General features: G+C 36.8%; 3 protein-coding genes across 6 annotated transcripts in view; all 3 read left to right on the top strand.

The window, feature by feature from the left end:
- Nucleotides 1-1715: 1715 nt before the first annotated feature.
- On the top strand, nucleotides 1716-3615 carry LOC108605385 (lateral signaling target protein 2 homolog). The gene is made up of 2 exons (XM_017995055.1): nucleotides 1716-1727; nucleotides 2884-3615. Exons 1-2 carry the CDS (start codon nucleotides 1716-1718, stop codon nucleotides 3613-3615), a joined length of 744 nt encoding a protein of 247 aa, XP_017850544.1.
- Nucleotides 3616-5914: 2299 nt separating this feature from the next.
- On the top strand, nucleotides 5915-8688 carry LOC108605384 (trichohyalin). Its single transcript, XM_017995054.1, has 4 exons — nucleotides 5915-5978; nucleotides 6042-6914; nucleotides 8060-8298; nucleotides 8383-8688. Exons 1-4 carry the CDS (start codon nucleotides 5915-5917, stop codon nucleotides 8686-8688), a joined length of 1482 nt encoding a protein of 493 aa, XP_017850543.1.
- Nucleotides 8689-11184: 2496 nt separating this feature from the next.
- LOC108605298 (GRAM domain-containing protein 2B) overlaps nucleotides 11185-27874 on the top strand; it is a 29909-nt gene continuing 13219 nt past the window's right edge. The window contains exons 1-2 of one of the 4 annotated variants that reach the window (XM_017994959.1): nucleotides 11185-11671; nucleotides 12988-13047. In XM_017994959.1, the coding sequence (XP_017850448.1) occupies nucleotides 11331-11671; nucleotides 12988-13047 (401 nt within the window). In that variant the 5' untranslated portion in view covers nucleotides 11185-11330. Of the gene's footprint in view, nucleotides 11672-12231; nucleotides 12583-12987; nucleotides 13048-16777; nucleotides 17166-17371; nucleotides 17842-18792; nucleotides 19952-27874 lie in introns of those variants that run through there. The other 3 variants (XM_017994962.1, XM_017994958.2, XM_017994957.1) reach the window with 3 other exon arrangements.

The raw sequence follows: 27874 nt of genomic DNA, 5'->3' as shown, positions 1-27874 counted from the left end.
GTTTTGTAATGTGCACAATATGCAGGCAAAACTTAAAGCAAAGATTAAAAATATTTTAAGTGAAGATTATTGCGCATTTCTAGGCGCTCACACATACAACGACAAAAAAGAACGAAGCTCACAGATTTGCATAATCATGCCGCAAGTGCAAATTTATTTGTTATTAGGCCAACATGCGAGCTGGCGCGCACTTGGCCCAAACGCAAACGCAAACGCGTTGACAACATCGCTCATTCGTCAAGCCAAGTGTGTATGGGCCTCTGGGAGATGATGATAGGGCGCCCTCGGGTTATCAACTATTTTGAAATTCCACGTGCTGTGGGGTGAACGCACAGTTAAGTGGCCCGGCGTGTCGGTTCGGTCACTGCCAAAACAGATAATAAATAAATAAATAATAAAGCAAAAAAAGAAATATAAATAATTAGAAATTCAGCTCAAGCGCAAGCGGCTAACTCTAGCCGTTAAACGAGCCAGCGGAGCCAAAGAAGAAATTGGAAATTTGAAAAATTGATTTTGAATCTGCTTAACAAATTTCGGTGAACTCTTGGCCCGGCTTTGTGGATTTGCCGCAGCCAAAGCCAAAACAAAAGAATAAGCTAAGAGCGAGCAACTCAATTCGGCCCATTGTTTGCCGTCCGTTGAACTTTCAACTTGAGCCTAGACTTATGGCTAGCCCCAATCACGGCCATGTATAGCCCACAACATTTCTCTTTGACTTTTGACACTACGCCTACGAATTTTATGCAAATTAGATTTAATAATTCAACAATTTCTCCAACAGAAATAGAAATTTTGGCAAGTGCAGTTACTTTTAGCTGCTTGCTATGCACATATTTTGTATACTAAGCTTAACTAGGCGAAATTTAATGCTTGGTGAAATTGTATGGTTAATAAATTTCATAAACAATTATTTTAAATGATTATTGGAGAATTTGCTTGACAAATTGGCGCTTGGGGCAAAGAATAACAAAAAATATGCTAATGGTGATTTAGACTGCGCTACAGACTTAGAATATTACAAGAAAAAAGTCCAAGCTATAAACAAATAATATATACATACATATATTTTTAAACGCATATTAGTAATTAATTAATTAGTCATAGTTATTAGTAATTGGACCATTGCTTAAACGGTTTAACTAATGATAGTGCTACGATTAGTTTCGGTTTTAATTCGAATTTTAGCGCTTTAGAAGAAGAAGAAAACAACAAAATTATTTAAAAAAAGTAATTAAAAGTATATATATTAGAATGAGGTTGTAAAAGTGTCAAAATTAAATTTAACTTAAATGTATAAACTTAAATTTTAAATGAAGATAGCTGAAATAATTATATTTTTACTTTAACGGAAAAGTACAAATTTTGTAAACCTTTCTTTTGTTGCTACCGCAGCAATTGAACAATCAAATTATAATAGTTTGATTGCTGAAAGCTCAAAGGCAAACAAGAATAAATTGCAGCACTAAAAGCAATTGCCCGAATCCAATTGCTGAATGAAATGAGATAATAAATCTACAGATCGTAATAATGACAAACAAAAAACAGAAAATAATAAAAGCAAACGTAATGTAAATAATTGCAAGTGCTTACAGCTTGTAGCCGCAAGCTTTTTGTCATGAATTAATGCCGCCGCCGCCGCTGCTGCTGTAACAGGCAGCAAAGAGAGCGAAAGAGCAGAGAGAGAGAGAGAGGTTCAAAAGTGCGTGTGAAACAAAATGGCGTGCGTGGTATGTGATGCTCGAATTGCTGGATCTAGAGTTCGAAGTTGAAAGTAACACTTGAGAGTTTGGAGTATATGATCGTCTGACTTGGCGCAGGTTCATGGCAGTTGTTATGCGTCGCCAGACGGCAGCGGGCTGAACGCTGCCTGCTGCTCCGTCTGGCTGCTGGCCCCATTGTATGCTCATTAGCAGAAGAAGAAGCAGAACTAGCAGAAGACGCCGCCGCAGCAGCCCAGAGCAGTTAGCCTGTGGCTACGTTTTTGTCTTTGCTGCTGCGGTCAGCGAACTTTTTTTATTTTCTTTGCTTTTACGCCTCGCCACTTAAAAATGCTCACGCACTCTCTCTCTCTCTCGCTCGCACACAAAGCTTTTCGATGCGTAATTATGTCAATCGTTAGAACTTCTCGGTTCTTTCTGCTTTCTTTACATTTATTTTTGTCTGTGACTGTGTCTGTGTGTGTCTCTGATTTGTTTTATGCTCTTGGCGCTGCGCCGACGCGCCACGCGCTTCAGAACTTTTTGGCATAAAAGCCTAGCAGCGTCCACATAGCTGTACAGTTGCTCAGCACTCTGCTTACAATTAGGACATACACACAGAGTCTGCTGCTACACAAGCGGCACTAAAGGATAACAATATCAACGAATTAACCAAATAGTTTAAAGTCAATTTATTTAACATTAAGCATGTGCAAGCTTAGCGCTTTGTTTATGCTCAGCTGTCTGCTGGCCATGGCTTTGGCTTTGCCAGGTAAGCATATAAAAAATTAAATACAAAATGGCGCTTTAGCTAAGCTTAAGCATAAAAAATATAAAGTGCGCTCTACTATTTAAATTTAATTTAAAAATTGAATTTTTTTTAAATTTTAAATGGCATATATTAATATATATTATTTGTACTTATAAAATATTAAATGCCTTAGCATACAATTTAAATAAATAATTTATGCTAGTACTGAAATTTGTAAAATAAAAATTCACATGCATATTGTGCTATTTTAAATTTATAATACATTTAGTTTAAATATTAATTCTATTTTATAAAATGTGTAACTTTTTATTTAATAAAATAATTCCTTAACGTTTTTCAACAGACGCACGCCTGCAGCAGCGTCACCAGCTACGTCAGCTGCAGCAGCAGCAGCAGCAGCAGTTGTTGCAACAGCATCCTTATCTATTCTTTAGCGTGCCACGTGGTCGTGCCAATGCTGGAGCCATAGTGCAAGGCTTTGAGCTGATGCATCAAGCTGACGACGATGATGCTGATGATGATGATGGTGAGGAGGAGCCCATGGCAGCTGTTAGAGCTGCTGCTGCTGCTGATGATGATGATGATGAGATGGAGGCAGAAGCTGCTGCTGACGATGAAGACGACGCCGAAGACGATGATGATGACGATGAAGATGAGCGCATGCCAATGCCAATGTCGCGTCGTAATCCCGCACAGCAATTGATGGTGGCACGCGAACAAGCGGGCGCTATAATGGTGCCCGATGGCATTATTGAGATCGAGGGTCAGAGCGTCATCGATGAGCAGACGGGCAAGGCGGCGCTGCTGGTGCCACGTGCTTCACTCGATGCCATACCCGATGGCGCTGTAGTCGCCGTAATGGAACGCTCCTCCGCCGCCGCCGCCGCCGCTAGCGATGCCGACATTGGCGAGGAGCGCGCCAATCGCGTCATTGTGCGCCGCCGCAAGACCGGTGGCCGCCGCCGCCAAGGACAGCGACGTCGCCGTCCAATGCAGCAGCAGCGTCGTCGTCGTGTCAATAATGCCAACAGACGTCGCCGCAATGGCAACCGCCGCAACGTCAATCGTCGTCGCCAGAATGTGCGTGTGGTGCGTCCCAACAGACGCCGCAATAACATGCGTCGTCGTCAAATGCTGCAGGGCTAAAGTTAATAACTATAACAACAACAACAATAACAGCTAAAAACAACAACAACAAGTATTATATGTAGTTAAGTGCTGAGGCCGAACCGTTGCTGACCGACCGATATATCGTTCAAAAATAAATTATGTGATATGAAAATTAATTTGCGCTGCGCTCTTTTATTCTATATACAAATAATTGCATATTTATATATTATTATTATTTTGTAGCATCATTCACATTTCATTTTAAATAGTTAGTTTGATTTAATTTGGCTTGAAGCAGCTGCTTACACGTTTAATAAATTTCTGTGCGGCTTTCTGTGTTTCTATAAACAATAGCTACATATCTATATATTATTATTATTTTGTAGCATATATATTTATTTATGTGCTATACATTTCATTTTAAACAGCTATTTATGTTTGATTTATTTTGGCTTAAAGCAGCTGCTTATACGTTTAATAAGTTTCTGTGCTGCTTACGCTGCGTATGCGCAATCGATGCAGTAGAAATTAACTGTGCATGTTTGATATATTTACATTCGATGCTATTTTATTTATTTAACAAAAAAATATCCAATTATGCATTCAAATTTTTACACTCTATCGTACTTATTACTATGAAACAATTTTTTATTGCGTTGAACTGTTTGATCTTGCCTTTTTATTTATTTAACAGAGACTATGAACAGTCTTCTTATACACTTTGACATTTTTGTAAAAAATAGAAAAGGGTATTATGAAGTTATGCAAATGTATGTAACAGGGAGAAGGAGGCGTGCAGACTCCACAAAGTATATAATTTCTTGATACAGCTGAGTCGAATATAGGCCATGTTCGTCTGTCCGTGTGACCCCGGCCTTGTTGTCGGCTGCCGTCTGTAGAGTGCGTTTTCACAGTAACTATAGAGAGCTAGAGCAACCAAATTGTGTGTAGGTGCTCCTATATCCAGGGACACTACCTTTACCCTCGAATCAAAATTAAAATATAAACAGTTCAAGCCTCTTTAAAAAAATCAAAATTATGAATGAATCACAAGTGAATAATCATGTTTTTTCGACCGATGCGCGATGCCCCTATTCAAAGTGTATCTAAAGTTGGTGGCGCCCAACTTTAATTCTTTTTTATATATTTTATTTTGTATATCATTGAACAAACTTTGTAAATATTAATTTCAATGGTGCAACGGAAATATATGAATATCTATAAATTTTTGTAATTTGCATTGCAAGTTTATATTTAATTTTATTTGTATTGTATATTTCATTTTTATTTATACTTTTATTTTATTTTATTTATACTTTATAAACTAAATTTGTTTGTTACCATTGGCAATAATTAAATTTAAAGCTGTTTTATTATATTTATAGCCGTTTCTAATTTGCATAATTATTAAGTTACCAATATAAATAGGCCTGAGCTAATTATAAGTGCCTAGCTACTGCTTTTTTATTTAAAAATATTAAAACAAAAAAATAACTGCAATTAATTGTATTTTTAGCTATATTACATTGATTGTCAACGACAAATAAAAAAAAAAACATAATGTAAATAAAACAAGAGTAGTTTATTAAAAGCTTTAATTTATTATTTCTATATGTCTCCAAATGCATTTTATTTAATATTAGCTTGACTTGCAAGTTGCAACTAACAAATTTGGCACGCTATGCGTATGAGTAATATTTGTAGCCCACAGTAGTTTGTCAATTAATAAAATTAATAGTAGTATGCAAATTTGAATACCAAATAGCAAGTAGCTACATATGCTGTCAGTGAAATTGGCCAAGTTACTAAGCCAAAGTTTGATGGAAAAAGAACTTAATAATAATAATAGTAGAAGTAGTAGTAGTAGTAGTAGTAGTAGTAGTAGTAATGACCTGTGGGGGATTTCTTCTTGTTCTTGTGCGGTGTGAAGAGTTCAAGTTCGTATTTTGGCACAGATTGTGAGTTCAAGTGGCCGATGCCGATCATCAATCATCATTGGAGTTGAGAGAGTGCGAAAGAGTGAGAGATTACGGGATTAGGAGCTAGTGTAGAACGAAGTTTAATAATTTTTGGCTAGATAATTAGCCAATACTTATGAGTTAAGCCATTTGAACCCGCCTGGGGGGCCAAAGTTGGAGATTAATCATGGGCTACCATGGACGGAAGGGTGACAGCTATACATCAGATCATCCTGTAAAGCAAATTATGCTTGGGTATAAAACCAAGCTGAGCCAGAGACTCATCAGTCAGTGGCGAGTGCAAGCTCAGAGCCAAAGCATAACCAACAGCTGGTCCCAAGTGTTTTCCCCCAAGGAGTTTCCACCCAAATCTCATGATGCAGTTGAAGCTTTTGCTGCCATTGACGCTTTGTGCGCTCATTGCAGCTCCCCTAACATTGGGTAAGTGTCTCGAATAGCACGCCTTGGGTTTATGTCTTCACTAATTGCATTCTGTACTTCCAGCCGATGGCCAAGGCTCCGGCTCCATCTCCGGGTCCAACTACCGTTTGGGTCTGCGCAATTCGGTGGCACGTGGCAGCGAGCATGTCTATCCCGAGGGACGCTTCACCTCGTCCATAATGAACAAGCTGAATAATCTCAAGGGCACCACCACCACCACCACATTGGAGCCGATATATACCCCTTTGACTCCCACCACACCGACAATTACAGGCACCGGCACATTTACTCTTACCCCTACCACTGATACTGACACTCTTACGCCCACTACAGACGCCACGGATACGGGTACGGATACTACTGCTGGACGTAGTCTTAATGATGTTGATGCTGACTCGTTGGAGGATGACGAGGAGGAAACTCTTTATCATGCACGCTCTCATATGGTTGATGACGATGATGATGATGATGAGTACGATGTCTCCAATAACATGGATGAGGATGATGACGAAGAGAATGAATATGCTGTTGCGCAGCCCGCTGCAGTGCATCAGTCATCGTCGTCCGTCGCTATGTCTGAGCCCGTGCGTCGTCCCACCGAGCAGCAGTGGCGTCAGTTCCAGCTGGAGCAGCGCAATCGTCGTCGCGTGAATCGTATTCAGCGCGAGCATAATCAGCGCATACGCGAGCTGCTGCGCCGTCAGCGTCAGATGCAGCGTCGCAATAACCAGCGCCTGCAGCGCGTGCAGAAGATAAATCGCCGTCGCCAGAATCAGCGCACGCGTCGCATCAGGAACAAATCAAAGAGCCAGCGTCAGCGTCGCCGTCGTAACAATGTTGAACGTCGTCGTCGCCAGCAGCAGCAGCAGCAGCGTCGCCGCACGCGCATGAATCAGCGTCGTCATCTGCGCCGGCTGCTGCGTCGTCGCGGACGCAGTATGCATCACGTCATTGTCGCCTAATCAAATTAAATGAATGCATCAACAGGCCCCCACTCTCCCAGGAAAAACGATAACTAACCATTTTGCAAGAGCTACCTCACGAAAACTATAATAATAATAATAAATTTGAATTATTTTGTTCAAAATTCCAGTGTTTGTTAATTGTTAAGTGTGCTAAAATATCCCACAAACGTCCTATTGCTGCACTGATTATCGATATCGATATCGATTAGGATAATTGTTATTGCAAGCTTTTCATTTTGTTTTTGCACGTGCACGTCCTTGCAATGATCTGCATCTGAAGGTTCTTGTGACAATTGTAAAGTGATTCAAAAGATACCAACAAGATTGATTAGCTAAGCTAATTTATTATTCTATTCTAACGCAGTGATATATTATGTAAAATTTGCATAAAGTTAGCAGACAACACAAGCAAAAAGCTAATGAACCAAAAACGTTGAAGATCTTAACAAAACAGGTGCGTGCTGTAAAATAAAACTCTCATTACCCCAACATGTACTCCAAGCCAAATGGCTATTGGTTCAATGACATGGAGCTTACACTTTCAACCCGAACAACTGCTAACCTGGCTACCAGTTTTTATTAATAACTCTTTGACTTTATTTCGAACTGTATGGAGGAGGAACAATAGACCGCAACTAAATATCCATATAAAATATGTAAATGAGATGCGAAGCGTTTTTGATTTTTGTGCGCAGATTCTAAAGCGTCGCTATGCAAATTCGGCACCGGGAGATCGATAGAGGTTAAGGCATAAGCATGTGTAGAGGTCAAATAATTTATGGCAATATGCTAAACTGGGATGCTTACAAGCAGCTGTAACTGAAGCTGGAAGCGCTGCTTTCTTTTCTGCGACTTTTAGGCCAAAATATCATGTAAGCCAAATTCGTAGGCCTATGACTTTAGGCCTAGGCGTCGTGCTCTCATATAAATATGCCTACTAGAGCGAGTTGTAAGTCAGTGAGGCAAGCAGTCGCAAAGAAGTTACAGCTGTAATCAAAAATATAATGCAAGTGTTCAAGGGTTTGCTAGTTTTGGCCTGCCTGGCGGTCTTGGTGCAAGGTAAGTCTTAAGCACCAGCAGCTGGAAATCCATGCAATAACGCCATATTTCTTTCAGCCAAGCCACACAGCGCCAAGGATCAGGAAGAGCTGCCTGCTGAGGGACGCATTAGTCCTACCAAGCTGGCCGCGCTGACCGGCCTGCTGGGCAACAAATATGGCGGCGGTAGCAACAACGGCGGTGAAGCCGATACTACGACCGTTATATCTGCAACACCAACCACCACTACTGGCACCGTTGAATCTGAATTTTTAACCACACCTACCACTAGCATTGATCTGGACACACCACCAGAGGTTGATGGAGCACGTCGCTATGCTGATGACGCTGAGCAGGATATGGCTGATGATGATGATGATGATGAGGACTATGCGCTGCAGAATGAGGACGCTAGGGCCGAGGGACAATACGACATGGAGTCCATGTCCGGTCAGGCTATGCGCAGCTCACAGCGCGAGGCTGCCCTCCGTCGCCAGATTGCCCAGCTGAAGCGTCAGCAGCAGATGCAACGCCGTCGCCAGCAGCAACGCCGCCGCAACATGGCACGCAAGCAACAGCAGCGTCGCCGTCAGCGCCAGCAGCAGCAGCGCCGTCGTGCCATTCGTCGTCGCAATCAGCGCCTGATGAACCGTCAGCGCACCAACCGCAACAGACGCAACAGGACTCGTCGCGTTGTCCGCGCCTAAGCCCCGGCCTCGTATGGAATCACTGAATGCACCGCTTGATTGAAATAAATTGCAAACTTATTTAACAAATTGTCGCAAGTTCATTGATTAATCTACTGCTCTCTCTTTCTCATGAGTCTTTGTTGTAAAGCTTCAATGTGCTTTATATGTTGTTAAGACGAGAGTTCAAGTTTTATAGCTTAAAGATTATTTTTAGAATAAGTAAAATATCAATGAGACTTAGTTATAAAACTTAAATGTTGTAAAATTGTTACAGCACATTCATGTTTTATTGCAGTAGCTTGAAGAATACGTGTAGAATAATTTATTTTATATAATTAACTACAGTACAATTTTCCACTTTAAATGGATTAAGTTTAAGCTCAAGTTGTGCTGAACTTTTGCTGTTAGCTGCTTAGGAAACAGAGCTTTAGAATGAAATGAGCAACAATATGTCCTAATAATGAGATTTATTTATCAAATATTGTAATGTGCAATCAGCAATATTTAATCAAAGAGCTTTAAAGGTTAACAAATTATACAGAGCATAAGTTTTGGCTGAACTGCAGTAGTAAACATAACAAAGAATTTGAGAATAAGACAGCGATTTAATATAAATTGTTGCTATGCAATGTAAAAAGATGTAATCTTATAAACCATAAAGCGAAAAAACCACGCAATCAATGAAAGAACTTTAGCCTTATAAAATTGTTGTATAATCTTTAAGCCTCTATTCTTGCTCATTTCTAACAAGACAAGCCTTAAATCGAAAAAATATTCTTAAGTTAATTAAACAATAGCGTCTAAGAAAAGCCAAAAATACTACTATTTTGACAAATGTGGCTATTGGCTATGATCTCACAGCTGATTCCCGAACTTTTCGGGGCGTTAGGTCAAGCTGGTTCATTACGAGCCAGAGCAAGAATGTGACACAAACAGAGAACGAGAAAATTTATGCGACATTTGCAAATTTTTTGTTTAGCTTTTTGTGTGTGCAAACAAAATGTTAATCAGAATTATTAGCAAACGTAACGGAGCCAAATCAACTGGAGCATCGGGTATATAATCCCGGACGGCCGTTGGCAATGGCACAGTCAACCAGCTTCACTACTACAGGCAACAACAGCCCAAAGCAGCGCAGCTAATCTCGAAAAGGATTTAAACTAAACGTTCTTTCTTTTTTTGTGCATACCCCAAAACCAAGATGAAATTCTTCGCTTGCGCCTTTCTGCTGCTGGCAGCTACAGCTTTAACCCAAGCTGCAGGTAAGCATAAATAGCAGCAGCAATTCCAATTGCAGCAGGCATGATCAACATTCTCCTTGTCTCCTTGCAGTGGCACGCTCTCCTGAGGGTCGCAGCCTTTCGCAGTTTCTGGCCTTGAAGGGTGGCTCGAACTGCCCGCCCGCTGGTGAACCTGATACCATTACAGAGATAACCTACACACCCTCGACTACCAGTGGCGAGCTCCATACCACATATTTAACTGAACCCTCAGGATCCTCAGATCTTGACACACCACCTGAAGTTGACGGCGCCCGTGGCTTCAACCACAATGATGACGATCAACAAGATTTGGAGGATGATGATGATGATAATGAGCAGTTCGACATGGAGCAAAATGATGAAGACAGTGATGTGGCCATGGACATGAGCGCACGCCGCGACAACAGCGCCAATGGTCGTCCCTCTGCCATGGACAGCACCCGTCAGAGCAACTTGGACTATCAGCTGCGCCGCCAGGAGGACCTGAACAAGCAGCTGCGCCAGCGCATTTCTCAGCTGCAACGCCAGAACCGTCGTCGTGCTCAGCGTGCCCGCGCCAATCAGCGTCGCATGAACCAAAACAGACGCCGCAATGCAGCACGCCGCAATCGCCGCAACCGCAATCGCAACATGATCCGCCGCAACCGTTTGAACAGACGTCGCATGCGCAACAACAGCAACCGTCGTCGCAACACCCTTCTGTAAACATAGCCACGATTACGACTTTGACAATGATTATGACAAATGGCACTTTTCGAAATAAATTCTAATCTTCGCAAATATATAAAATTTTAAATTTTGAATTCGATAGCTGTAACTGACAATCAGCGCTAAGTTTTTCGATAGGCAATGCAGTCTTATTTGCCGCCCGCCACATCTTACATTTGTCTATCGGCGAGCGCTTTAACCGGTTCGTACGAATTGAGCAAACGGTTAAATACGCACTTTTAAAATATCAGCATAAAACAATATACAAATATAATATTTTTGTTAAATGTGCAGCAATAAGCATAACTACAAATAACAACAACATCAAATTAGGTGTTTAGCATCAAAGAAAAAGTGTATTTTGCAAAACACAATCATTTGCGGAAATAGTTTTGCTGACTTTATTTTTATACCTTCGCGCTTTTCTTTTTTGTTATTTTGTTATTTTTTTTTTGCTGTTATGGCTCGTTTGCCAATTGCGATTGAATGTCAGTGGGTGGCAGTGTTGAGGGTGTCGTTGATTTTTGTTATGCTTTTGTTTTAGTTCTTGTTATTTTCTGCGCATTTCGGCATGCAAAGCAATGCAAGCAGTTGTCATTTGCTCAATAACGGTGCAGCTACCATAACGCAAAAGAACAGAACCAAAGAAACAATCTATTATTTATAACAAGTTGACGTTTTATCAATATTATGGACTACTTGACGCCTACCAAAGCCTATAGTCGATTGAGCAGTCACTCTGCCTCGCCGCGTCGCAGAGGACGCGCCAACTCGTTGACTCCCCCAGTGCAGGACTTGACAGAGCCGTCAGCGCCGACGCCGAAACGACCACCACGACCAACAACACCGCTAAATGAACTCTTTCGCCCACGCTGTAATACGGATCCCAGTCGACAAAGCCGCAGCAACAACAATAGCAATAACAGCGGCAACAAAAAACCAACAGGCACGCGCAGCGTTCTGGGTTCGCTGCTGCGACAAACTTTCAAGGTTACTAGCGCTTCGGTGGGATTCAGTGCCAGCGAGGAGCGGTAAGTCTCAGTCCACCTGTTGGCAGTGTTATGTTATTTAACAGCATGCAATGTTATATCCTAGCGCACAAAATGTTAATAAAAAAAAAAACTAGGCAGGCAAACAAGCATTAAAAAAGAGTAAGCACACACGCTCTCCCACGCTCAGCGGCTCTCTCTCTCTCGCTCTCCATTTTACGCTCTTACAGTAGTCATATGTTAAGCAGGGCTTTGCCTAAACCTTCTGTACAACAGACATAAATACAGCACGCGCCATTTACATAGCACAGCTGTAATTGCTAACAGGCGCTGTCATCAGCGCAAGTGTTATAATACGCAAGGCAAGCTCTAATCAAATGACGCGCAGTGTGTATTTTGAGGGTTGCTTTTAAGCTCATACTCAACGCACACACACACACACATACAGATGCATGCATGTACAGTTGGAAACCACCCAAAACGAGACAACAGCTGCGAGCGTGAGCACGAGCGCAACATCGACGTCGACCGCAGCGCCTTAACTGCTGCTGTAAATGTCATAATAAGGCAAAACGCGATGCGTTGTCTGTAAATCGCAAGCCCCTTTTTGTTTAGTGTGTGTGCAAAAAGTAATTTGCTAAGCTAGCCAAAGAATTAAATCAAATTAAAAAAGAAGCTTATGTAAATAGCAAGTGATTTTACATGTTGGCAAAATAAATAGCAGCGCTCATCTTGCATTTGGTGCCCTGGCAGCGTAATTTAAGAAGAGGAAGAAAAGCGAGAGAAGGAAAAGCACGCCAAGTGCAAGAGTTTAGCGCGCAATTGGCATTAGCGTAAACAACAACAATTCACAAAAAGTGTAAAAAGTGTTTGGAGAACTTGTATCAAACGCAACAGCATGTAAAACTATTGCGAAAATTTGGCAAAAATCTTTGTGCGAAAACCAAACACAGGTGAGAGCAATGAGAGCAAGAGCGAGAGTGTAAATTGGGATAAGGAGCGCTAGCGCTGCTACAAATGCGTGTACGTGTGTGTATGTACAAATGTGTGTGTGTGTGTGTGTGTGTGAGCTGATTTTTGCGCTCTGCTTGTTTGTTTTATGCCGCGGCGCATGCAAAACATAGCGGCTTGTTTTTTTTTTTTTTTCTGATTGTGTAATTGTAAATTGCAAGTAAAGCAAAGAGTAAGCAGGCAAATGTACATATTGACATGTGTATAAATAAATGTAGATTATTACGTGTCTGTATAAATTGATGAATGGGCTGTGAACTAGTAAGATTATTGACAGCATGTCTTATATAGAGCTTTAGTTTAAAGTACAAAGTAGTTAACTAATTTTGACTTTTCCCTATTTGCAGATTAACTCAGCTTGCCACAACTGGTTCGCTGAGCGACAATGCTAAACGTCGGCATTCCAGGTGAGTAGTGAGAACTATTTTCAACAACAAATTTCTTAATTGATGGATTTGGCAGCAAGTTTATCTATACTATAGTGTTGCTTTAATAGCACAAGACAGATTAAAATGTTTACGTTTTGTTTATAGAAAAGAAAAAAAAAACATAAACAAATCTCACTGCAGTAGATTAATTATAGCCTTAATGGAATTTTTTATACTATTAGAAAATTTAATCTTTTAGTTTGCGACAAGGCTTTTGACTGTCAAAATAGAAAGCATTGGGTAAATCTAATATTTGGCTAACTAGCCCTTCAGTGCGTGGGAGTTGAATGACTCTATATTGAGTCAAATCAGTCAGCTCATCATCGCACATGATCAGCGTATTTGCGCTATATATAATACTATATCTATGTACATACATATATTTACTGGAATTATCGCTCGCCCCATGGAGCGCAGTGCGTAAAGAAATCTGTTGTAGCTGATACCGAATCGGTATTGTTTAAATAAATGTCGTGCTGTGATTTATTAGAAGCAAGAGCCCAGCATTATCTTTGCTATAATGTACATATATACATACATACTATATATATTAGGTCGTTAGTCGATTTGCTTGCGTCAATTTTGCTCAGAGCCGAGAACTCTTGATTAAGAATAAAAACTCTTTTGTCATCTTTTGCCGAGCGTCGATCATCGTCAACAATTATTGTTATTATTAATATTATTAATACCATTGGCTGTTATTGTCAGCACTCGTGACTGATAGCACAGACACAGGGAAGCTGCAAAATAAAAAAAAATTCTATACACGATTAACAGCGCTGCTTGCGTTTCTTATAAATCTAGGCTCTGCTATAGTATAGAAATTATTAATAAAACAAATTGAGTGCGCATTGTCATAATAATATAAATTGACATGTGTATAAATATAGCAGCGGTATGCGTTTGTTAATCGCAACAATTTTAAGTTTGCTTATTATTAAATATACTATACACAAAATCAAATTGTTTTTGTTTGAGCTTTGGACTAAACATTTCAATTATTATTATCTTTAAGCTTACAGTAATTATTTGAAGCGAAAGTAGTCATTTTTTATGATTCTTTTCATTGTTGCCCTTTGTTTTGTTTAATAGCTTTTGTTTGAGTTGATACATTGAATACTCACTTTTTGAATAAACAATTCTTGAATAGCAGCGATAAAATATAAAAGTTATTTTTATTAAAGAACCCGCATATGCATGAAATTTTACATTTTGCTACCACTATAGTTTATGCAATAAACTATATTATATGAAATAATAATGGTATGCATATTAAATTGTTGTACTTCCCACACTCATGATATGCATTAAGTGTCTCAACTAGTGACAGCATTAATTAATAAAGTTAAATAATAGGCTTGATAGAGCTATTACAAAAACAAATTTAAGCAAAAAAAAAAAAAATAATTATAATCTACATTTCACTTGTTGCTATCTCAAACATCGATAGGCAAAGGCCTATCTATACGGTCGGGTCTTCCAAATAAACCACACACACACACACGCATTCGTCATAAGCATTTGTTGTTATTTCAACGTGGTCTCAAAATACCTAAAATACTACATGATTATGAATAATGTTAACAGGTGGCTCGTTTTTTTTATTTTGGGGGCTATCATGCCACCTGCAGTTCAAACAAACATTAGCACCATATCATAATTAACTTGATTTCGTTTGCAGTCAGGTGTATATATTATATAGTGGGCCTTAATAATAGCACACCTGTTCGGGATTAGTCATCTCTAACGGTACAAAGGTGTCCACAGCTGAAATGTTACTCAACTAACTAAAATTCAATGCAAGATAAAATACAAGTTTCGTCATATTTGCAACTTTTTTTTTCGCAAAAACCACAAATTGTGTCAATGTTATTGCTGTTTGCTATTTTAAGCGCATCTATAGTTGAAAATATCATATTTTTCAATGAGAGCAGAAAAACAAAAAACGCCCCACAAAACAAAAAAACAATAATAAAAGCGACAAAATGTTAGACACAATGTGAAGGTTGCGACAATCGTTTGTGATGTTGCGGCTTTTGCCATTGCACAGTAGCTAAAGTGCTCTCCACCCCCTCTTACGCCCCAATGCTGCTATAAGCCGTTAGAGGAGGGGAGAGGCGCCCATTGCGCTAAGTCGCAAGGCTTAGGTTTTTGTTATTTACAAGCACCCTACACATTGAGAATTCGAAAGTTACATCTGTGTAACGGTTCTAGAATTTCATTTAGAGCAACATAATTTAAAACATGAATGCTTCGATTTAAAGCTAAAAAAAATTACAAATTACAATTTTCTACATTAAATTAATTGAACATTCTAAAACATTTTCCTTAATTAATATTATTTTATTGATATAACATTTTTGCAATTGAATATTTTTTATATTTTTCTGTCTTTAAATTCAGGAAATATATTATTTTTATAATAAAAATATATATTATATATGATTTTCATTTTTGTTTGCTATAAAAATCTACTTATTTTATTATTGCATATTTAGAAAATTTCAATGGTATAATTTTTTGCAGTGTATGCTCGTTCTAGGCTTGACTCTTTTATCTAGATGTTTGTCTGTGTGTATATCCATTTTATTGAGGGGTGTGCAAGTTGAGGGACAGATTTACATATTGACATATCGACATTGTCAGGCTTAAGCTGCTTCCTCTCCCACTGTAAGCAAATGCTGAAGGCAGCAGTGTTGCCATATCGATCAATTTATCGCTGCACCAATGCTTATCTTTAGATTTTTATCAACAAAAAATACATAAAGCTTTAACAATTGTGGGTAAAAGTTCAATTAGGCATGGAGAGAGCTATGTACATAGTATATACTAAATAATTGGGGGCTAGGAGCAGAGGGCGAGAGCTCTCAGCCATTATTTTCTTTTATGTGCGTTTATATCGAATACCCAACGGGGAATTTGTTGTATGAAAACAATTTGCAAAGTTGTTATTAAATTTAAGTGCCATTAATATGCATATACATATATATATATATATGTGTATTTTTTTTTTATAATTTTGTTAAGTGTATATACGTATGTATGCTATTTGTTCATAGTTTTATTATTATTATTTTGGCAAAAGAAATGAAAACAGAACCACAAAACCAGACAAATCATCATTATTTCGTGGTAAAGGCAAAATAAATAAAATTAAAAATTGGCCAATAGAGGTTTTTGCTTTTTGGGGTCAGTCAACAGCAAAAAAAAATAAAAATAAAAAGAGAAAGAGACACTTAAGACAGCTGTGTGAGCACATCATTAACGGTAAACAGCGCAGCTGATGCTGTTGCTCCTTAGTTAACTGCCTTAGCCAAACTGCTTACACTCACACATATACACAAAGTATATGTATGTATTGTAGTTATATAGATTGTATGTACATTTATCTAGCTTTTCATTGTTAAATTTCTTTAGTGATAGCAGCTGCGACGCCTAGCGCTGACGCTGACGCCAACGCACAGAGTCGCATGATAAGCGTGCCGAAGAAGTTGAAATACACACATGCAATGACTGCAGACCCTGCAGTTCCTGCGCTGCCTGTGGCAATTACTAGAGCGAAGCGTAATAAACAGATAATTTGAAAAGGTTGAGTACTTAGTTAGATTAGCTAAATAGTCTTAGAGAAAGACTTCAAAATCAAATGCAGATTTAATTTTATTATATTATATGTTTTATTGATTGAGTGACTTGTTTTTTAAAAATTCATACAAAACTAGCATTAACAATTGATCATAATTGTTATTAACAATTCAAAATGGTCATATGTATTTAAAGAAAGAACTATAGGGATCGCTCTTTTGCTTAGTGCTTTGCTGTGAGCGTCGTCGTCGTCGTTGACGTCGTCTCAGATGTTGTTGTTGATGTAGGGCCCGCTGTTGCTGTCGCTGCTGCTGCTGGACGGACGTCTGTGTGCGTGTGTGTGTTTGTATTTGTGTGCGCGCTGGCTGCGCGGACGCTTTGGTTTGGTTTGGCCGCAGCGGCGCTTTAATTTCAAATTCAGTGCGAAAGCGAACGACAACGCTAACGGACAGCGGGCGAGAGAGTGCACATGAGAGAGAAAGAGAGAGCGAGAGCACCACGCGGCTAACAAGAGAGTCGGTTGCTTTTCCCACATTTATTTTGTATTTTAATTTTTTTTTTTTGGTGCTGTGAGTTTGAATTTTTGTAAATTGTAAACTAATTTTTTTTTGAAACTCTTGCGTGTTTTTAATTTTGTTTGTGTTATTGTTGCTGCTGTTATCTTACACACACACACACACACAAGCAAGCGCACAACTTAAAGGCAGAATACAAATAAATAAAATTATCAACAAAAATATTAACACAGACACAAACTTAAGTGTGTGCTAATGTTATGTATTAACAAAAAAATAAATTGCAATGAATTAAGTTAAGTTAAGCGTGTAAAGCAACAACAACAACTGATCGCTACCCAGGGGGAGTAGCAGAAGAAGAAGAAGCAGAACAAGTAGTATAAGACAAAGCAGCAGCAATGTTAAGAAGAGAGAAGTGCTCGTGACATCATAAAGCAAAAGTGACGGAAACTGTTGGCTCTGTGTCGTGGCCAAAAATAAATGCAAAAAAAAATAAAAAAAAAAAATACAGCTAAAACAAACAGCAACAAATAAATAAAATACATCAAATAAAAAGTGCAAAAAAGAAACACAAAGCAAACGGCAAACGGCACAGAATTTGAATTGAACAAGAGCCGAACGGTCAACAGCTAAAAACCAACAACAAACATAACTAATATAGCAACAACAATATGCGGTAAAAGCAAATAAGCTAACAACACATGACAATGCGGACTAGCGGAGTGAGCCAAAGTAGACAGCGAGATAGAGAAAGAGAGCGAGCGAGCACGCACGCATAGAAAAGAGAGTGCGTGAGCATGAGAGAAATTTTATTAAATGCCGGGCGGCTGCTGTGTGAGTGGCGCCCTCTATAGTGGCAGCCAAATTCGAATAGAAGAGAACAGCTGATGCTACTTTAATCGATTTACAGACAACACACAAAAGAGAAAAAGAGGGGAAATCTAGCTTAAATAGGCTTTAGCAAATTTAGCAGAGCACAACAATTGGTAGCAAAACAATTTACGATTTGTTTTTAATAAAAGTTTTTAAATAATTGCTATGCATAGCTTAAGGCTTTAACTATTTAATTGCTAAAACTTCTACGCTTAGTTAATAACAGTATAAAGGAGTTATAGCTTTAAATAATTTGTTAATACGCACTTTATTGAGAAAATATGAAATAGACGTCATTGAATCATTTTTACAATTAACAATAAATTCCCTTAGCGGCAATTTCATTTTAACAGTTTAGCTCGAATCACAATTTCTAGAAGTAATATTCTTGGTAAGCTTTGTTTGCTCATATGTTTTAAGAAATTAGATCGCAATGATAAATAAATGCACTAAAGAAATTTATAAAATTTGAATTTGCTAGCACAAGAACTAATTAAAAGTGTTTCCATTAGCTGAGGTAATGATTAATGTAAATAATATTTACAACTTCATTATTAAAGTTGCTACAAAAGCTACAAAAAATAAAGAAGCAGCAGCAATGACTTTGCTTAACTAATTGTAGTTAAGAGCACTAAAAAAAATTTGCACGCTCACTCCGTTAGTCGGCAGATAAGTATATATACTAGATATATGTATGTATGTATTTATGTATTGCTAAAGTCTACTATATGCCTGTAATTGTGTTTAAAAATAGATACAGATTTGCTATAGCGCGACGCCCCCTTGCTGTGTTTTTCTGAAAAAGAGACAGAGAGAGAGAGAGTTCATGATGGTGATGATGCTGCTAATGGGGTTAAGGGGCAGCTAATGAAGTTGTTGACAGTGAAAAGAAAAAATAAGTAAACCAAGTTGCAATTAGAACAATAAACTGCATTAAACAAACAAAGCAAAGTTATTTGTATAAAGTGAGAGTGACTCTAAATGTCCAACACACTGAGTGAGCTAAATATGGAGCAAGCGAAGGCGCAGGAAACGGAGCAAGAGCAAGAGCAAGAGCAGGAGGCGGAGACGACGGAGGCCTCGTTGCAACAGCTTAAGGCCAAAAAGAACAAATCCAATTTGTTCCTCATCAAATCGTACAGCTTTATCGAACGTAATAACAATAACAACAATAACAATAATAATTTGCATACAAATAAGAACAATAAAAATGCTAAAATATCAACGGTAAGCGCGCCAGCGTCGGAACTTTTGAAATCACCCGATATGGAAGCATTTCCGGATATTGCCTCGCTTATGCTCGCCGATAAGCCAAAGAAGCAGACGCGTCTAAAGAAGAGCAAACAAGCCAAGGTTAAAACTAAAAGCAAGGCAAAGACTGAACAGCAGCTGGAGGAGCCGGAGGCGGAGTCGGAACAGCAGCTGCTGCGTCGCCACAATGTGCAGGAATATGAGCAACTGTTGCAGCAGTTGGCAACGCTGCCACGCCCACAATCATTGCCTGCCAAAGTGCATTTCGATCTGCTGCCCGAGCCGGCGGCGCAGCAGTGCCAAGCTCAAGTGGTGGCTGCTGGTCCGCCAAACTCCAAGCGCTCCTCATCCACGCACATCAAACGCGAATCGTTTCTACGCCAAAGCTTGCAGTCCATACGCCGTAGCTTCAGCTCAAACAAACAGGCCGGCAAGCTGGCATTGCCTTCGCCCACGGCATCCTCCAACGCTTCCTCCAGTGCATCCAGCTCGTCCACCACATCCTCCTGCTGCTCCTCGACGGCTCTGACGCTGCTGAGCAAAGCTCAGGCGCACAATCATCAATTGGATCAGTTCCTACCCACGCCGGTGCTGCTGCTGCTAAACAATCAACTGGATGCGGATGCGGATGCGGATGCGGATACTGTGGATGCGTATCAAAGGTATGTCAACTTGCTTGGCCAGAATATGTACAATGGCCAAAACTAAGCTGAAACAATTTTTTAGAAAAACTAAATTTAAATATGAATTAGCAACTAATAAAATCGTTTCAGCAATAATTTTTACTTTATTGATTGCAGATTTAAGATTCTATTGCTTTTTATAACAATTTGCTACACGAATCAATGAATACTAGATTTAAAATAATAGGGTTGTATATAAATTTTGAAATGTTACTGCTTTTTGAATATTAGAACTTGCAAACAAAAATAATTCTAAGCCATGTTTATGCTTAAAAAATAAAAGTTATTTAATAAACTTAAAGCTTAGAACTATGGAAATACGTTTTGTATATGAATCAAGTTATAAAATTTGGCAATCAGTAAAGTTTTATGTACGAAATTTTCAAATTTGCCTCTTCAAATAGTTTGAGTCAAAAATCGCAAATGCGTTTGCTTACTAATAATAAAAATGCAATTAATAAAATTAAATATGTAGGCAAAGCCAAAGTACGTCATATCAGCTAATCTAGAAAGCCACAAAATACAACCAACGTCAGTCCCCCCAGTCAGCAATTGATTGGGCGCTTATCTAAATGGATTTCATCTGTTGTGCAGTTAGATTACAATGCGCTCCTCCAAATAACTATATAAATCTATAGACACGTAACAGCGCGTAACACATGCCCAAAAGCTGGGCCACGCTCAAATGGCAAGCGGGACAGCCAAATAAGTATGTCTTATAGTTGGGCCCATCCATTTGTGGCTATGCAATGGACATGATGCCGACATTTGCGTAATTGTTTATGTATATATATCTAAATAACAATTTATGCAATGCATGCACTGCATGCAAATTTATCAATTGCCTTTGCGTAGGCGGGGGGGCGTGGCTGAGTCATGTCACTTTGAATATTGAATTTGAAAGCAGCCATTTCAGCTTGAAGAAGAAAGCAACGTCGTTTGCCTGCCACATGCAACAAAAATCAATGTTGCATGCTTGCTATGCATGGCGTATACGTAATTTCAAGTTCAATAATTGCGGAAGCAAAGTTTTTACTAGACAATAATAGTGTGGCAGGAATTTTTCTTTAAAATTGAAATTGCATAACAAATTGGAAATGCACTTGAAAAAATAAATTAGATGCATTTGCATTATTTATAAATAAAAAATACTAAATTATAATTCAATGCGCTTTAATGTTTGTTTGCCATAAAACTAAAATTATAAAAATCGCTTGAAGTTTAAAACAATTTATTTTTATTAAAAGTTTTTCAATCTTTTTCTTGTGCATATATTTTTTTGAATTTTATTTAAACCTTAAATTATAAAAATTAAAAGTGTTGCAACCTTTAATTTATATTTTAAATGATTTTTTAAGTTTTATTTGACTTTCACGCAGCCAGCAAATGCACAATCTATTCAATTTATATAATTCAGCATAGTTATTTAGCACGACCTAAGTGCGATTTGTATATATTATACAGACTAAGCATAGCCCAGACATCAGGCGACATAAGTATGCATGCTTAAGTGTCACTTTGCTATAAAAAAAAAAAAACAAGCAAGAAAGCAGAGAAAGAAAAAAAAAAAAGAAATATATTTCGAGTGCATTTTGCGTTGATTGCATTTGCAGTTCCAGTTTCTTAACTTAAGTGTCGCATAATAAATGCTTAAAGGCAAAAATATGTAAAATACATAAGAATGTGCTTAAAATCAATTGAGCTGTCGTTTGAGTAATCAAATTTAATGCTTAACTTGCATAATAATTATTAAGAACTAAATTAAGCACTCAGACTCATGTGATTTATGAAATTTTATAAACTGATTATAACAAGCTTAAATCAGTAGCAAGTAGTTTGCTTCAACCTCATTGCACTTATCGCCGCTCAGAGTCTGTCTCTTTCTCGCGTTGCAGTTGCAACGACGTCGGGCGATAACATTAACGCAAATGGGTCAATTGTTCGTTATAGGTTTTAAATTTGATTGCAATTTGTTGACAAATGTCAGCAGAGGCAACTTGTATGCAAATTGAACCGACAATAAGCAATAAACAAATAAGTTGTTATATGCCTAAATGCATATCACGCTCAATGGGCACTTAATTAAATATAACAATAATTTTTATAATAGTTTTACTAAAAGAAATTCAACTTTTATATACAAATTTAAAATAATACTTATTTTAATTACATTTTCATACATTTTTCTTAAATAAAAATATGCTAGCTATAGCTGATTTATTAAAAAAAATTGCATAATAATTTTTTTACACCGCATTTTTATATAAATCAAAAATTATTTATTATTTAAATAAAAATATTCAAGTTAAAGTTGATATTCTTTGAAAATAAAATGCAAAAATAATTTTATTTACAGTATACAAAAATTATAAATTTCAAAAACCGTGTTTTAAAAATAAAAAAAAAATTATTTTGCTTACAATTTGTATTCCAAAAGTTTGTGCAATGTAAAAATTCAATGGAATAATTCAAATCCTTAATAAAAAAAAACAAACTAAAAGCTTTGCAAGCTCATTATGCAAAGTAAATTCAAAAGCATAAAGTAAAGTAAAGCAAAGTGAAGGCAAAAATTGTGTCCAGTCATGATCATAAATACAATTCGCAGCGATAAGCTGCTAATCAGCTGCTGTTGTTGTTAATAAATAAATGTTGGACACAAGGCAATGAGCAATGAGCAATGAGCATCTATTGCTTAAATGCTAAGCGCAGCGTTTAAGGCTAATCACTTGCATCGAAAGCATTTTTTTTTGTATTTTGTATTTCACTTAATGCCACAATTTGCGCTCAACACGTTGCCCACCCACCAACCCGCCCATGCCAACTTGCTATGAGATTTTATTTTTCTTCATTCAATTGACACAGACAGATAGACAGACAGAATGTCTCTCCTAGACTCTCGCACACTCAAATGCACACACACACACACACACACACAGCTCTCTTCTCTTTAGTTTGCTCTAGCGACGATTTAGCAATTCAATGAATTTTAATAACTTCCACATATTTGCCGCTTTGTCAGTCAGTCCGCTTCAGTTTCAGTCAGCCGCTACACAGCCGGCTAAATCTTGCCGTTAAATATATTATACAGTAAATTGAAAACATTCATCATATATACTGAAATTGAAATTTTTGTTGCGCGTCACAATTTGTTTTCTTTTTTTTTAATGTACTTTTGGCCAACATTTTCAATTTTGGGCGGCCAGTGAAAGTGTTAAATGCAAAGCAATTTATTGCATGTGTTTTATGAAATGAATTGCAAAATGTTGGCAAATATTTTATTTAATAAAGAAAGCAATTAAAACGCAAATTTAAAGTCCACCAAGTGCAGCGATCATTTCCGAGCCTTCAATTAAAGTAAGCATATATTTTAAGTTCATATAGTTCGAATATAATATCAAAGTACTTTTCATATTTAAACATTCAGTTTTTAAATTGCGCACAAAACGTTGTAATTACTTTTTTAATATCCAGAGAGCACAGACTAATTGTCAAATAAAAAATACATGCAATAATAACTCAGATATATATTATAATTTAATTAATTATTGTCAGTCATCAAGCCTAAGTATGAATTAAGCAAACTAATTGAACAACAAGTACACAACTGAATAAATTGGAATTTTATAAAAAACTTATAATCGTTTACCTATGCATTATAATTTAATTACTCTATATTATACAAATGAAATCATTCAAATTATTTTTATAAAATGTAAAAAATCTTTTTAAATATCAAGCAGCCCAAACTATTTTTCTGGATGCTTTAACTAATTCATACATATGTGTGTATATCTCTATATGTTATCTCTATTTAAACTGAGCCTTGCGTGCTCATGTAATAGTGCTAACTAATGCTTTGTTAAGAACGCTAATTGATCATCTGCAATTATATAATAAAGCGTGCGAACCGGTTAAGTTATAAAAACAACAAAGAATCGCCAACATTTTTGCGTGTACGTGTCAAAAAACAAGAAAATTAACGCCAAAGCGGCAAAGTTGTCAGACAAAAGTTAAATTATCGTAATTATATAGATTCAACAAACATAATGTCACAACAACACAATTATAAATAAATAAAGCGCGCAAATATTGACATGAAACATTTTGCACTTTGTGCTAAACTATTATAAAGATAAATACCAGATTATATGCTATGACAGATTAATTTCTATACACACACACACACACACACATATATAGCAAGCCTATATAGTAGCTTGATCAATAGCCATAAAAACTTTCAGGCAAACAAACGCAAACTGCCAAACATGTCTACTATATCTAAATAGTACCTATAGACATATATGCATGTCTATATAGTATAGTTTGGGTTCAGAGTTATGAACTTTCCAAGCTGACGCAAGCAATATGGAAAAACAAGGCAAATAATAATTATTTGCTTTCGGCGCCGCCAACTTTTGCGATTTATTTACAAATTTTGTGCGCTAAAAAAAGTTTTTATTTTCACCTAAAATTTATGACTGCCAAAGTGATAAAAATATTTGTAACACAATTCACGTTGCAGTCAAAATAAATTGTTTATTTGTTTGCCAAGTAATTAGAGAGAGAGAGAGACTAAAATAGTTCTAGTGCTAGTAAAAAATAATAAATAAATAAAATAGAGCAAAACTTTAAATGCTCTGCTTTTAATAATAAATGCCCAAAGCGTATCAGCTAGTTGAATATTTTGTATTTAATATTTATTTAGTCGCTGCTTTACTCTATGCAAAGTTACATAAAATATAAAAAATATTTATATATAGAAAACTTAAATATTGCAAAGAAAGCTGCAAGCAAAGTGTATCGGCTAGTCGAATACATTTGCAACATTTATTTTCAAGTTTGGCTGCAAGCTATAATAATTATAAAAAACATTTTTGATATACTAGTGCTTAAATAAATAGCCAAAAAAAAAAGTGTATCTGCTAGTCGAACATTTAGAAGCGCAGCCGCTTCCTTAAATTTGTTTTTCAACTTTTGGCAACAATCCGAGAAAACTGTTTGTCTCGTGATGCCAAAAGCCACAAGCAAAGCAAAGAAAAATATAGGCGGAAAAATTGTACAACAAATCAATTAGTTAATTTCATTGTTGGAATTGCATAATTAATAAATTCAAATCTCTTTGTAGTGAGAGTGGGACGTGGAACGTGGGACGTGGAACGTGGAACGGACGCATGACAAACAGAAATTAAAGCTATAATTCATTGTCGCATTTCCGCTGCCGTCACATTGAAAACCAAGTGATTTTTTTCTCACTACGAGCAGAGAGCGAGACAGACAGACGGCAGTCGCCATTTAATTAGTTGCATATCCAACAAGCATCTTGCCCATCGCCCCTACCCCCACCCCAACCCCCTAATTCAGTGCCAACATATGTACATCGTTCAATTCACCCGATGTTGGGGGTTTCTGTTTTTTATTGTTGTCGCACATGAAGCAGTTTACAACTGACCTGTGCTTGCTGTACACTGCACAACATAGTTGTGTTCATAGCAAAAAATATATATTAAAAAGGGAAATAAATTAATATTAAATCAAATTTAATTTAATTACTTATTCAAAGTATTTTTGCTTATAACTTGCCTATCAACTTTTAATGGCACTTAAGTATTTTAACTTAAACTTGACAAAAAGACATTCAAAACTTTGCATTTTACAAATATTTTTTATATATTATAACAATTTATTCAAATTGAATTTTGAAAAAAAGAATTAATTTAATTTCAAAATTATTAAAATTCAAATTGGGAAAAAATTAATGCATTCAAAAATATTGTAGTTCAATATGAATTAAATTCAATACTGATTTGAATCTTACATCTCTGATAATTAAAATTTTCTAAAATTATAGCAACAATTTTTTAAAAATTATTTTAAGCTACATTTTATTTTAAAATTGTGCTAAACAAACTTGCGCAGAAAATTTGACTAAGATGCTACACAAAACTTGAAGGTGACCTCTAATGCAGTAGCGGGGCGGGGCGGGGCGGGGCGGGGGCAGTGGCGTAGGCGTCGTCTTAATGCAATTTGCAATGCATGCATGCCACAAGCTCGCTTGCCACATTAAAATGGGCAGACAGGCACGGACCCCAGGGTGCATGCCACAGGCTTGGACATGCACACACAAGGGTTAATAAACTCTGCCCTTGCATGCAATGTTCAAACTAAAAATAGCCCAAGGGTTGTTGTTTCGGTTTCTGCGGCTGTTGCTGTTGCTGTTTCTGCATTCTGTTAATTATCTACATAACTAAATTGCAATTGCCCCAAGCGGGGGCAGCCTGCGTTGCATAAGCTGCGCACTTGCCACCATAAGAGCCGCACAGGTGTAATCGATACAATTGAGGCGAAGAATTACAAATTCTTAGTAAATTCGAATTTGCGAAAGTGCAATGAAAATGAAAATGAAAAAGAAAAAGGCAGCAAATTTTCAGGGGCGCCAAGGTCTTGGGAATTCACACAGCTGGCAATTGGTTGAGGAGGCAGCACTCAGAATCAAAAACAAAGGGCATGCATATATTATGCGCAGGGCTGCAGAACAAACAAATTCTTAAGCCTAGAAAAAAGAAACACTTAAATTAAAAATAATAATATATGGATTTCAATTTAAAATCAAAATTATGCATTCAAGTAAAATGTAAAGCTTAAAAAAATATATTTAAATACTTTGAGTTTAATTTATAAATTTAAATTTACAGCAAGCGCTTAAAAACTGTTCTTTATAATTATAATTATAATTTTAATGTAAAACTTAAAGCCTATAAAAAATATATTTAAATATTTTAAGTAAGCTGAACATACAAAGCTATACATTTATTTATTTAAATTTACAGCAAACGCTTAAAAACTTTTTTTAAATGTAAAATTTAAAGCTTATAAAAAATATATTTAAATATTTTAAGTAAGCTGAACATATACAGCAATAAATTTATTAATTTAAATTTACAGCAAACGCTTAAAAACTTTTCTTTATAAGATGCGCTAAATTTTGTTTTTAATGAAAAATTTAATTTTTTAATCTTTTAAAAATATTTAAAAATTGGTTTTAATAACAAAAATTATCTACATTTTATTTAAAGACAGCAACATATGTATATTATATATATGAAATATATTTGCTGCCGATCGTTATTGTTTAATGCAGCCCTGGGCGTATCGTAAGGCTTAATTTGTCGCGTCTTCTCACTTATAAAATTGCTGTGTAGGCGCCTCTGGTCTGCCAGTTAACATTCTGTAGTTGCCCAAAGCTAAAGACAATTTTCTGCTGATTTTCTTTCCTTGTTTTTTTTTTTGTGTGAGCAGCTTAATTCAATTAGATTTAACAAGCTGCGAATGTCTCTATCTTTGAGATAGCTAAACTAAGAGTTTAAAGATCTTCAAGTGTGTGGGCAGAAGATTAACATTTAATTTGCTTCTCACATAATCTAACTGCAATGAATGCGGCGGCTACCAGCAACGGAAACGGAAGCGGCTACGGCTACGTTAATGCGAATTATAATTACGCTCAAATGAGCAAAAAATTTGGCATTTTGGCAACTGGCAAGCAACGTGTCTTGCTCAAAACGAGGTGAGCAAATTAAAGAGCGCGAAATTTTGCCAAATGATGATGCATTAAATAAAATATAATGTAAAGAAATTTGAGCTGCTAAAATGAACTAAAGCTTTAATGCTTAAAATTTGTAGTTTACCGATTTTTTATATTTGTGCTGCTGAAAATAAATTTAAAAAAATGGCGCAATATGAAAAAAATTAAATTAAAATTGTTATAAATACAGTTTGAAAAATTTGAATATAAAATTTGGCATGCACAATTTGCCAGGTTATAAATTAAATAAATAAAACTATTAAAATTCTAAACTTTGCTCTAAATGAAAATAAATTTGATTTATTTTGATTTGATTTTAT

The sequence above is a fragment of the Drosophila busckii genome, chromosome X (genome assembly GCF_011750605.1).
Source record: "Drosophila busckii strain San Diego stock center, stock number 13000-0081.31 chromosome X, ASM1175060v1, whole genome shotgun sequence".
NCBI classification, from domain to species: domain Eukaryota; kingdom Metazoa; phylum Arthropoda; class Insecta; order Diptera; family Drosophilidae; genus Drosophila; species Drosophila busckii.
Note: the sequence above shows the minus strand (reverse complement) of the source record. Positions and strands in the feature narration are given on the sequence as shown.